This window comes from Cyprinodon variegatus, unplaced genomic scaffold, assembly GCF_000732505.1.
Source record: "Cyprinodon variegatus isolate N-32 unplaced genomic scaffold, C_variegatus-1.0 Scaffold21, whole genome shotgun sequence".
Taxonomy (NCBI): Eukaryota; Metazoa; Chordata; class Actinopteri; order Cyprinodontiformes; family Cyprinodontidae; genus Cyprinodon; species Cyprinodon variegatus.
The window spans coordinates 1,229,983-1,243,537 of NW_015150474.1; the positions used below are offsets into that span (position 1 = coordinate 1,229,983).

General features: G+C 39.6%; 1 protein-coding gene across 2 annotated transcripts; it reads right to left on the reverse strand.

Annotated features, from left to right (window-relative positions):
* Positions 1-73: 73 nt before the first annotated feature.
* bend3 (BEN domain containing 3) lies at positions 74-6,416 on the reverse strand. 2 transcript variants are annotated; one of them, XM_015390762.1, is made up of 3 exons: positions 6,264-6,416; positions 4,355-4,543; positions 74-3,677 (listed from the first exon to the last, which is right to left on the reverse strand). In XM_015390762.1, the coding sequence occupies exons 2-3, from the start codon at positions 4,538-4,540 to the stop codon at positions 1,458-1,460; spliced, it is 2,406 nt and encodes an 801-aa protein (XP_015246248.1). In that variant the 5' UTR covers positions 4,541-4,543; positions 6,264-6,416; the 3' UTR covers positions 74-1,457. The 2 variants fall into 2 exon arrangements, with proteins under 2 accessions (XP_015246248.1, XP_015246256.1); XM_015390770.1 differs by having other exon boundaries at positions 6,172-6,416.
* Positions 6,417-13,555: the final 7,139 nt, after the last annotated feature.

The following is a 13,555-nucleotide window of genomic DNA, read 5'->3' on the forward strand; positions in this document are numbered from 1 at the left end:
ATTGCTTGAAATTGTGTCAGCATTGCCTAAATGGTCTTGAAATTTACTCATGTGATGTCATTTCCTGTTTGGCTTTTTTTTTTTGCAGCACATAGTGGTCATCACTCTCCTGGCTGCTGCATACAAGCAAAGAAAAAGACAAAATAATCTTCTGGGAAGTAATGTGCTTTAATGTCCCCTTCTAAACCCTGATCAAGGTGCTACATCAAATTCTGTTACCTATGATTTATTGTGACACAAGGGGGTGCTGTTGCTGTTCATCCTCCTCAGTCTACTATCTTAGACTTAGCTCCATAGACTCATACTAAAACCTTAAGAAGCCTATGGTTAAATACAGGTAGTGCCCCTCTGAGTCACAATATATGATGGGTAACAGAATGAGGTGAAAAACTGGGACCAATTTGCCATTCAGCACACCTTTATAGGACCCATCCTTTCCACGGATGGTCCTTCTTATTTCTCCATCATCATCAAATCCCTCCTCTAAACCAGTGATCAGGGGAAACATCTTGGGATAAAGAAAAATCCACTTCTAAGTTCAGAAAAGAGCCCAGTTTTGATCTTGTTATATTTTACACCACATATTTTGTCTACTATCATTTGTTCTGTAAATTAAAACCACCAAAGTGCATTTCATAAGTGTGTATTTATTAGAAACAGGTACCATGACCCATTGTCATGTTAATTCATCAGTATAACAGTCTTCTATAAGAAGGCTTAATATTCAGTCATATGTCCATCAATATTCAAATGAGGACAACAAATCAGCAGCTTTGGTTCTGTACACCACAGAGATGGGTTCTAAGATTATTAACGGAATAGATGCCAAATCAGCAATTTGATGAGAGAACCATGAGGGCTCGTGCTTTAAGATTAAACTAACAACTTTACTGCTAAACTGCTGTCAAGATAAATCCAACAGGAGCTGATAGGCATATGACTGCTTGATTATATCGAAAAATATAGAGCAGAACCTTTCAGGACTGACGGCCAAAGTGGGTCCAACCGAATATCAGCCATAGACCAATTTTTTCTCTGATGCAGCATATTGAATTCCTCACATCGTTTTAAAACCCATTTTTGTAGTGAACAGAACAAAAGAGGCTTAATTAAAGATGTTCTTGTACAAATACTTATGGACCCACTTGTAAGTGCTTTATTATTAAAACTGTGGCGGCACGATGCTACATTAGTAATTACTGTTAATAGAGGAACTGTGCGGCTCTTTGCTGTAGCTACTATTGTGGTTATAATGTGGTTTTAAGGCTACATTTATGAAACAAATGTATAAGACAAACTATGGCAGCTTGCAGAGCAGTTCAACACTTTAGAAAACTCCAACTAAAACATCTGCTGCTGCTGCAGGCAAAGGTTAAAACATAAGAATGTTGTATCAGCTTATATACTGAGCAGTCATTTCATGATAAACGTGTTGACTAAACTGTAAAGTACTGTGACTATGACACAGTGTTTGACCTCTTGGCCTTTTTAAGAATGTCACACTTCTTGCGGTTGGGCCGCCGGCAGCGTTCATCGATGCTCGGCACACATTCGTAGTGCCACACCTCCTCCATCTTATCCACAGGGTACACCGCCTCCACATAGTGACGGATCAGCCTTAGCCGGACCGGGTCCAGCTGCTTCTTGTTGCAGGCGCCCGAGTGGTTGTACTGGAGCCGCAGGTTCTCAGGGGTGAACAGCTCCGGGAAGAGGCGCACCAGCAGGCGGGCGGCAAAGTTCCCAACAGAAAGGCTCTGCTGGACGATTTCCCGAACCTCGGAGTCTGATAGCAGGTAGGCGGAGGGTACGGGGAAGTCAGGTTGGGAAATGGTAAGTTGGTCGAGGGGAATCTTACAGAAGTCTTTGCTGCTTTTCTCTGGAGGTAAAGAAGGAAAGTCTGAATCGTCTCTTGTGTTGTCCAGAGTTTTGTGGTTTATGCGGCAGAAGAATTCCTGCTCCAGCTCTTGGTCAGTAACTTTGCGCTGCTGCAGGTAAGATCTCCTCTGCTCCGTGTCGGGCCTCCTGCACCTCTCATCAAGTTTCCCCACAAATTCCAGCATCCATACTCTGTCGTTCCTGGCTCGAGGGTAGACCAGCTGCACGTAATGCCGGATAAGATTCACGCGGATCGGGTCCAGCTGCTTTTTCCCAAGTGAACCGCTGTAGTTGTACTGCTTCCTGGCGTTCTCGTGAGTGAAAAGCTCCGGGAATATGAGAACCAGAAGCCGGGAGGCAAAGTTGCCAATAGACAAGCTACACTCATAGTTGCTCTTCAGCTGCTCCCTGGATAAGATGTATTCCTGGGGAACGTTAAAGTCCGGTGGAGGAATCTTCAGATTTTCAAAATCCACAGGTGGCAGCAGCGACTTCTTATACTTGCGACAAGGTCTTTCGTATTCCCTGGCCTCTGGAAACCTGATGGCATGGACATCTTCATGAAAGCTGGCCAGGTCGTAGCCTTCGTAGGTGACATTGTCGGATTCGCTCCCGTTTCCGTTGCTGTGCAGTCCTTCCAGTGTGTCTTCGATGTGCTGTATGCACAGCTGGAGCCAGCTGTCCTCAGGCACATCAGGAAAATTAGCTTCCATGTACTTCCTCAGGATTTCCATCTTGTCGGAGTCCAGAATGAGCTGGCCCACTTGACTGTAACTGCTGGAGACTTCGGGGATTTTGCTCTCTTCAAAAACCTCTGGGAAAAGGCGGTGCATGAGAAAAATCACTAAGTCTTCAACCGAGGAGAAATCATCCAGCTCCTCTGGAGCCTGATTATTTAACCCATGCTCGGACACGGGCAGACAACCCTGCTGGTTATCCAGCGACACATTCTCCTCTTGACCCTGTTCTTTAATGAAGCTATACGTCTGAGGATGGTCCACTTTAAGCCCATCCTCAGAGACCGGATCCTCCTCCTTGATGAGCTCAGTGTTCTCTGTGCCCCCCTTTGCCCAGAAGCGATTAAAAAAGTCATTAATCTGATGGAGACACTCCTCCTGCCAAACGCTGTCGTTTTTAACCGAGGGGTAGCAAACCTCCACATAGTTCCGGATCAGCTCCAGGTGCAGAGATTCCAGCGTCCTCTTGCCTGCCGTGCAATTGTGGGGGCAATGCTTGGCTTTAAACAGCTCCGGGAAAAGGTGGACGAGCAGCTGGCAGCCCAGCTCGCCGGCGCTGGATGTGTGCGCCGTCAGCTGATTGAGTTCATCGTTCGTTAGGAGATACTCTGCAGGCGGGTGGAAGTCCGCCGTCCTCTCTCCAGGTTTGAGCTGCTTCTTTATCCGCATGACCTCCAGGGTCAGTGAGTCCACTTTACTGTGCAGTTGAGTCATGCTTGAGCTCAGAGTATTGAGGATAAAAAACATTTTCTCAATCAGTGGGTGAAGGCTGGACTCTACAGGTGAGGTCTGCTCCAAAGAGTCTTGCGGGGTGAAGATCTCAGCCTGGCCATTTAGTTCTGGACTCTGGAGCTTTGGTGAGAGGATGCTGTTGAAGCTTCCTTGGTTAGCCTGCTGATCCAGGCTTGGTGTGTTTCTCTTGTCTGAAATCCTGTGAGAGATGCTAAAAAGAGGCTTTCTGTAGGAGAGCCTGGATCTCTCTTGAATGCACTGCGTATTTTCTCCAGCCATGTCGAGGCAAAGAGGCTTGGGTTTAAGGCCATCATCCGTCAAACCCTGAATCACCTGGAGAGAAGGAACACCTTTCAAAATCTATGGCAACAAAACACATGGATGAGTTTGATAAAGGAGATAAGCATTTCAAGATTTCCCCCCCACCCAACACAATGACACCAATACTCCTGGTGATCTGAGCACTCAAAGATATTATTGGCATGTTGAACTTGCGTCCCTTATATTAAAAAAATAATAGCCAAGAATGGCTGGGTGATGTGGCTTAAAAATAAAATATCTGATTTGTTCAAAAACAAAAAATACTTTTTATCAATTTGTTTTCATTGAAACAAAAGAGCTAGTCTATCGGTTTTGAGAACACATCTAGGAACTGAAATTACAGATTGATGTCTTTGAACTACAGAAGACTAAGAGGTACATTTATGACAGAAACACAACAGATTTTAAATTTTAATCTTCATAAAGGGCAAATACAAATCAAAATCATCCAAATCAATGTACGGCCCAGCCCCATTCGATGAGTGATATTATAATTTATTAGAGTGTGGGACTCAACATCAAATATCTATTAAAGAGTTTTAAGTCATTTTTATCCAGCAAACACGAAAGGTTCACTGAGGATTTACAGCAGATAGGGCCATCAGGTAACAGCATTAACCCATCAGACCAAACTTCTAAAGTACATAAAAAATGAGTTGCTTCAGTATTTTTGCTCAGGATTACTTTACCTCAGAGCAGACCCTGGCTCTCTTCCTACTGCTGGATTGATGCATTTCAGGAGCAACTTCTGCAGATGTCCTTTTATTGGCCTCTGAGGCCTCAGGAGATCCTCCATTGTGTGCTTGAGAAGGTTGATAAACAGCAAAACCTTCTTCCTCCTCTTTAACATCCTGGATGTTAAACATGGAAGTCATAGCCTGGAAAAAAAAAAAAAATCAAATGTGTCACAAAAAAACTACATGGGTAAAGTAATACAGCTAAAGATCTTTTAATTTATTTACCTGAAAAAGTTTTTTTCTTTTTCGTATTTATATTACTAATTGCAAAAAAAGAAAATCTTTATGTGGAAATTAAGGGTTTAAAACTTTACTCTTGTTAAGATAATAATGAAGATATTTTAATTTCATAAGAATATCGAATTAAATACTTTTAAAGTTAAAAGAAAATATTTGTTAAAAGGGAGTTTATTTTAAAAAAAATTAACACAATGTTGAATGTGTAAAAATACTGGAGGTAAAAACATAAAAATTTAAAAGCATGAGTTAGAGTAAATATATCTATAATTTTTTTTCCCCAACTAACAGTAGAAAATAAAACAAGACAGGATTACAAAAAACAATAGTATTAAGAGGATGCAGTGCACACAAGGGTCAGCTGAGTTATTACACAATTATATTACCAGTACAGTTCAAGACTGGTTGCAGGAGGATGTGGTTTGGACTTTTAGACAAGAAAAGCATCCAGCAAATCACTTTTGTTAAAGAAAAACACTGACAGACTGCAAGAGGGATGATGATGGACAGCAGAGGGCCGAACCAAGTTATTCACGTGGACGATGGACTGATCAGTTTTCACTCGGAAAAGGAAGCAATTCATCTGGTGAATGAAGCAAAGCAACTCTGTCAAACTGGGAAACTGCAACTTAACAAGTTTGTTTCCAACAGTCAACAAGTGCTCAACTCACTTCCCAAAAAGACTGCGCAGAGACAGTAAAATCTCAAGACTTTGCACTTGGTGAGCAACAGACAGACCTCTAGGCATTAAGTGGTGTGTTGCCTCTGATTATTTCCACTTTCGAGTGCTTGTGAAGGAGCACCCACTTTCCAGAAGAGGAGTATTGTCGACCTTGGCCTCCAGCTTCGACCCACTTGGACTTGTGGCGAATTTCGTTTTACTCAGCAAGCAAATATTAAAGCAGATGTGTCGTGACAAGGAAGGCTGGGATTTAACACTCTCAAAGTCCCAGTGATGCAAAAAATTGTGTCAATCAATCTTTCCCATGGGCAACAACGTGACATGCGGAACAAAAACATTGGTTCCTACTTACATTTTAATGTGCTTTTTAACCAATGTACATAAATAACATAACTTTAATGAAAGTTATTATATTTTTTATTGGATTAAACATTTAATTTTAACACTGGTAGTTATTAACTCTTGTTTGAACTAAATATTAAAATATTTAAATTAGTTGACTCTGATGGCAGTTAACATGTAATCAAGGCTCACGTTTATTAATCTTTTAAATAGAAGCATCTAAAACAGTGAAGCATCCTGATACAACTTTTGTATGAGACTGATTGAGCTGTGAACATCACACAGCATCCAAGGTATGTACCAGTTATGATTGTGCACTCCTGATATCCAATTATTTTTCTGTAAAACAAATAATTTTAGGGGTTATTCTGCTGTCCTTGTCATCTCATATGGCTCTTCTCTTGCATCAAAGAAAAAGCAGCTACTTCCTCATTCTTCCACCCAGGACCTTTCGAACAGACAAACATAACCTAATAGTAAGGATGTGACTCTTTACGGGCGTAATTACCTGCGTTTTATGACCGTTAATGACACGGTGACGTTAGCAAAGAGAAGCCTCGGTGAATTAACGGTAAAACGCGCGTGAGCAGCGGAACTAACCTCTCCGACTCCATGTCATCCGCGAGGAGGGTTAGCAAAGCGACGGACATGTCAGCGGACCGCTGGCCCTTTTTTTAAATAAAAGAGCAATTGTTGAGTTGTTTGTTGGTGTTCTGTTTTGTTTCCCTTTTTCTGCTCAGCTTCTGGGCTCTGTCGCGTGACGTGACGATATGTTATGAGGCGCGCGGGCTGCGTCACTTCCGCTAACCCCCAACGGTGTGGAGCGAGTTCAGCGTTATGAACTTATAATTTTTTATTTATATATATATAACAAAAATAAATAAAAAATAAAAAACAAGAAAAAAAAAAGAAAGAAAAAGAATTAAAAAAAAAAATACAAGCACACATACATTAGGGGTGTCTCATCAGCTCCTGATTGTTAGCGTTATGGAGAAATAAGAGAGGAAAGAATTGAAGTTCAGTTCCTTTATTTATTTTTATTCATTTTGGAAAATGAAACATCTATAAACGTTAGTGGGCCAATATAAAAGCCCATATTTTTCAATTTAAAGTTGAACTTGAAGTATATCTTGGATCCCTGGAAGGTTCAACAGTGTTTTTTATTTTTATCTTTTCCCCCAGCGTTTTATTGTCATTACACCGTCACAATTACAGCGCAACCTAATTAATTATTTTCATTTAACCCTTCCCCTTGGGGAGCAGTGCAGGGTTAAGGGTCTTTGCTCAGGTAGGCAGAGTGGCGGTGGGTTTCGAACTCACAACCTCTGGATTCCAAGCTCTATGCCCTAAACACAGGGCCACCAGTCCCCCAAATCTGCAGGACTGATAATGTTTTAAATGCCTTAAAGATACAGTGTGTAATAATTACAGGGATTAACTGACATAAATGTGATATATTATCCATAATGCATGTTATTTATTGTTACCTATGAACTTAAAATCTTAATTTTTATGTTTGCCATTCCTTAGAATTAGCTATTTATAGTGGGTTTGTATTTGTGGAGGCAGACATCTTTTGCGGTACAGCAGTGCAGAGATGACAAACTAGTGACTGTAGAGATCACCGTTACGCTCCAATTGTACTGCGTAGAGTTAGGCCTATATACAATCTACCTCCTACACAGTTCTTCTTTACCTCTCTCACCAAGGCTCTCCTCCCACCATTGCTCAGTTTGATTGGACGGCCAGGTCTAGGAACAGTTCTGGTCATCCCAAACTTCTTCCATTTAAGGATAATGGAGGCCACTGTGCTCTCAGGAAGCTTGAGTGCTGCAGAAATTCTTCTGTAACAATGGCCAGATCTGTGCCTTTCCACAATTATGTGTCTGCGCTCCTTGGGCGGTTCCTTCGACCTCATGATTCTCGTATGCTCTGACATGCACTGTGAGCTGTAAGGTCTTATATAGACAGGTGTGTGCCTTTCCTAATCAAGTTCAATCAGTTTAATTGTTTAATAACACAGCTGGACTCTAATGAAGGAGCAGAACCATTAGAAGAAATTGACAGCATGTGAGTTAAATATGAGCAAAGGGTCTGAATACTTATGAACATTTGATATTTCTGTTTTTCTTTTTTAAATAAATTGGCAAATATCTCTATATTTCAGGGTTTTTTTCTGTCAAGATGGGGTGCTGAGTGTCCATCAATGAGAAATAAAATGAGCTTTTTAGATTTTAGAATGAATGAAACATTTAATGGGGTGTAAATACTTTCAGTACTTTTAGAACGATGCACTCGAAATAAAATAATGGAGTTGCTTTTCTTATTTGATAAATCATCTTATTCTATTGGCAAATTGTCTTACCTACTTACTCAAAGTGGAAATAAATTTATTTCAAGAAAAATTGATAGATTGATAGACTTAGATTTTATTTTTTGCAATTTTGTTCCAATGCAGAGGCTGTAAAAGGGGCTGGAAACCTGTTCTACAGGGGAACTGGCTGCTTTTGGCCCCTGTCTGAAAAAAGCATAATTACAGATGTCTTAGGAGAGCATTCACATTTATATTAAAGTGACCTGTAAGTTTAGGTCTTCCCATAAGTCTAACCTATAGTATCTGGACAATAGGTAGATTTTAAAACATCACTAATAGATTTTGGAAAATAACCTGCAAAATTCTTTTTTTTGTATTTTAAACCATTTCTCCTGTCAGCAATATTAAAAGACTGCTTTATATATATATAAAAAAGGGAAGTATGGAGCAATTACGCATTGTATATTGTAATTTGACATTTGAACAGTCATAAAAACAAAATTGCTTCAGGTAAACTTTAAATAATTCTGGTGTTAACAGGGTTAAAGGTTGCTGTATCAAACCTGCAGGTTTGAATTACCAGAAATACATTTTGGAGAGTAGCCTGCAAGTTATAGAAACGTTTTGGTAAGTAAGCTGTTCATTCCTAGATAATGTTTTTTTCAGAGTAACTTAAAGTTCCAGAAGAGCTGCTGATCCTGTTTTAGTAAAAGTAGCTTTTACATTCTAAGCTCTAAACAGCAAGTTATATATATATATATTGCACAACAACTTGTAATTTTCATTAAAGTTCCTGGAAATCCTAAGGGGAGCTCTTAAATTCAGTTTAGAAAAGTTATGTGCAAGTCAGTCTTTTCATAAGTTTGTATTTCAGGTGACCCTGTAGGTTTAGATAATATATCCTGTACATTCTGTGTAAGTTATTGAAAAATACCCCGTCAATAAGCAAAATAAGCATCAAATTTCAGAATGTGCTAAACATCTCTGAAAAGCAATTGCTAAATATCTGGGTAGTATTTTTTATTACTCACTGAAACCACCTAAAAAGGTAAAAGATGGGTCATCTGTGAGTTTAGAAAAATTACCCAAAATAATAAATGAAAATTCTAAATGATAAAAATCTAGAAGTAGCATCTTGTACAGAAGTTACTGAACATAACTATATGGACAACAGCGTCCTCTAGTGCTCAATGAAAAAAACTGCAGGTATTTCTATTCAATTCACTACTTCAAAAGCGTAACATGTAATTCTGTACTTGAGTTATTTCTGTATCTGTTGTAACAATAGCTAATCACCATCATCATAACCCATCTCTGTTTCATCAGCTATGGAAGTGAGGTTGAACCTTTTTTCAGGAACAATAAAGGCATCATCCCAGAGGAGCTTGTGAACCAAATTGGCAGCAGTTCCATCAGAAAATAAATACTGCAAATATGCACATAGCTAGAGCTGAAAGAAAATTATTAACAAAAGCTGATGGCTGCTAGAACTTTTCTAAACAAATATTCAATTACTTGGTGGATGCAAATGAACTTTGATGCACTGAATAGGATTTGACACACCAATCCCTCAGAACCTCCTAAAACCACAATCCTGTGTTAATCATTATCTACTTCATCCATGCAATAGATGCTCTCTCTCCAGCCACAAATATTTCAATACAGAGATGATATAACAAGACAACGTGTGGCTCTCATTATTCCACTAATGAGCTGTCTCCATGGCAGTCTGATCTGTCAGCCAATGGAGCGAGCAGCCCTCATTCAGAAGGGGAGGGATATGTGGGAGGGTTTCGAGGCGAAGGCGGGTGGGGAAGTGACCTCAGGGTCAGCCAGGCGGCGGCTAGGGATGAGGGGCCGGCTGGCTGCACTTAATGCAAGGAAGAGCTCGTTAAAGTGTCATTTTTGGCCAATATGCTCATTGGTGTCGAAGAGGCCAATCAGCCGTACTGCTCCCATCTGAGGAGAATGACTTTCATCCATCATTGTCGGCTCTGTGATGATATTAGCAGGTGTTTACTGATAGGCCATTCAGAGGAAGACAAATGGAGACCCTAACGTCCTTTTACTCTCATATTCACTCAGTCATTTTATATAGAGGCTTATTCCTTGTGGGGTCACACAACATGGGGCTGCAGGAGAACCATTACCTGTGGGAAATCATTATAGAAGTTTAAAGTCATTTTAAACACTGACCAAAAATGATCCACCTGTGAACGGATAATAAATAAACAGACAAAGCAATTTAGGATGTAGATTCTTAACTGTTATATCAGGTGCTCCTGGAACGTTAGCAACAGATTCATTTGAAGACTTTAAATAAATATTTTTGATATGATATACACGTACATATACATATATATGTGTATGTATAAGTATGTATAAATACATACATCCATACACATATCATATATAACTTCGTTAGAAATTATTTTGGAAAATCATTATTTTTATTATTATTTTGGAAAATAGGACAAAAAGGGGAAAAAATCTGAAAAAAAAAAAGAAAATTCAAGTATTTTAAAGAGGGGTTTTTATACAATCAGATTGTTTCAGGAGAAACTTGAACAGAGAAGAAACAGACCTTCTGGTATTTAACTTAACTGTTAAACAGAGCCGTTTCTGTCAGACACTGAAGCAGAGTGTCCCCCTGCAGTCACAGTAGTCTGTATGTGAGGTGTGTAATGGAACCAGTCGGACGGAGCTGACCGGCTCTCCCTCTGCCAGACTCGGCTGTAATTAAACCTCTCGCCATCTTGAGCCAGCCAGACGCACTCAGGCTGCTTCTGCCTGCTTCATGCGTTGGATGTAAATTCAGAACAACACCAGCTTCTGCTCTCTTGATACCCAAGACGCCTAAGCTGGAAAAGCAAACAGAGTTTGGTTTCTGCACATCATATAAAACTAAAAAGTCATATATCTTTACTCATTCTGCTCCTATTTGGGCTTAAAAGAATGTTTGTACAGATTAAACCCGGAAGCAGTATGTTTTTTTTTTTTTAGGAAGAAAAGCAAACATAAAAAAAAAAATGATGGTTTTGTGCTCAACATTAAACATTCAGCTTTTCAGCTGCAGGAGATGAGGCCAGAGAAAACTCATCCTCATAAACTTTCTTCTGCAACACTCTGTTGATTCCTTCTGGGAGTTTAAGTACAGCAGTTTCACAGCTTTGACCAGCCTTTACCCACACAAAAAAGAAGTTTTGTTTGGTAACTATATTTGTCATTCTGTATCCAAAACTCTTCTCTTGTTTGGTCCTTTTAATTTTCCATGTATCTTTCCTCATGTCTCCTCACGGCGAGGATGAATATTTCATGAAGAGCTCCAGGCTTTCCCTGCTGTACCCATGAAGCAAGACCAGAAGAGAAGGATGTGGATGAAGAACAGAGAGATGGACAGGAGACATGTTTTAAGATGGATCACTCCACCTTTCCTTTCCTACCCACCTCTGCCTCTTCACCACCTTCACATGCAACTTCAAACCTTTTATCCAACAAATTATTCTGACCTTCATTTGCTGAGCACTTAAAAAGCTTTCAGGACTTAATCCAGCTTTTATTTTTTACTCAGGAAATTAAACTTATTAATTCCATCTTTCTTTAAATCCTCATATGTTTAATCTGAAATGTTCTGGTTCATTTTGCAATTAAACTTTAATCAAGGGAGTAATTACTATAAAAAAAAATATCTAAAATACTTATGGGTACTAACATTTCCTATTAAATAAATGTTTTCTAAATGCATACTAAAATCATGCTAAAATCCCTAGAAATCTGAATGAAATTGTTTTCCTGTGGTATAATTATCTTTAGAGTTATTACAGTTTCTCTTAGCCTCATGAGAACATTCCATTCAGATTTGTTCTCATGGCAGAAAATGTTTATGAGGACGATATATGCATTAAAGAGGAAGCCTCCATGGCGTTCTGTTAAGAGAACCACATTAAAGATCACCATGTTGGGGAAAAGAATCAATAAAAAATGTTGTCCAGTTGATGGAGAACCATATTATTCCCATTGAGATGAAACTAAATTGCATTTTGGTGCCAAGCACTCAAGGTGGAACCTCTTTAAGATGTGATCTATAATCTATTCAATAATTTGCTAGGAAAAAATTTAGATCAAGGCCTAGTCATGGAGTAATTTCTACTCAGCTAAGGCTGGTTTTATACAAAGGCTTTTTAAATAAATCAAGGCGTCCTCTTTGACTATATTTGATTAACCTTGTGCTGTAAGCTTGATTGTTACATGATCTGAGTTTTCGGTCTCACAACAGATCCATGAAAGACTCCTGTCCGTTTCGTAACCACCAATGGATCGGACCAATGACATGCCAGCAGTGAGGCGGGACGTGTGGGAATGACGACAGTCAGAAGGGGCATTACAAACAAGGCTACGCTGGAAGACTCACCTGTCGATATCGCAATTAACTCTGTTTTAGCTATAATAGTGACAATTTCTAGTTTAAAACGATGGGAAAAGGATGGGAAATATGTCTATGCTTTTCTTCTGGCAAGATTTGGAAAAAATGTGATTTATCAGCTTACTCCGCTAGTTGTGAAAACGTCACAATTCGGTGCTACGATTGGCTGAAAGCGTATTATGGAAGGTGGGTACTAATCCTCCGTCCTCTTCATGGACAGACGGAACAGCAGCCATCCCAGATTGATAACGTAGAACTGAACTGAGTTCTACACATATCAGTCTGGCTACTGTCAGAAATTGGTTACCTTCTGATCACCTCATAACCTGGTAAACTTAAAGGGGTGATAGAATGCAAAACCGAGTTTACATTGTCATAAATGAATAACGGTAGTTATACAGAGAAGTTTAAACCCCATCGACACCTCCTTTCTCTGCAAATCTCACAATTCTAAACCTTCATCATAAAACAGGCAAATCCAAACGAAGCCCTAAGTTGACGTAAACTCGAGGATGTTGCCTTATTTGGTTCTGGCCTGTACTTTTGTCACACCCCGAAATGTACATATAGACCAGCCCACTGGTCCCTGTCCCAAGAACATAAATAGAGGTTGTGAAGGCGTAAGACACTAATTTAGCTGTTTAGCCTACAGTTGGGTTTACTTCTACAAGAATTACAAAGCAGGCAGTTTCTCTATTGAAAATAAGCCAGAACCACGGGTGTAAAGGGAGTGTTCCAGGCTGCACGGAGAAAGGGGACAATTTTCAGTCCTCCCAAGGATCCCAAGACCCAACAGGCATGAATTATTTTTGGCTATAAGAAAAATCCCTGCAGAGTTTGATGCTCAGCTGATCATTTGCTGTAAGCATTTTACCAAAGACAGCTTTCAAAATCCTAGACGGTTTAAAGCAGGATTTGCTAACCTTCTTTGCTGAAACGAGAGGCTGTTCCGACCATAAGGCCATCACAACCGCTAGCTGTAAGTATTATTTTTTNTAGATTTAGATGTTCTTTGTATTATTTCATAGATTGCGTCGCCTTCAAAAGCATGAGAACAATCCAATGAAATATAATTATGCTGTGAATGCTTATTATAAATCTCTCACCTACAATACGAATTCAAACACATGGGAGCAGGCAACCATTTAATGAAAA

What these genes read in the sequence shown, in the direction of transcription:
- bend3 (XM_015390762.1), bottom strand. Translation starts at nt 4,540, where the DNA reads ATGACTTCCATGTTTAACATCCAGGATGTTAAAGAGGAGGAAGAAGGT. An exon ending in GAGCCAGGGTCTGCTCTGAG is followed by an intron (nt 3,678 to 4,354) that starts GTAAAGTAATCC and finishes CCTTCTCTCCAG; the next exon opens with GTGATTCAGGGTTTGACGGA.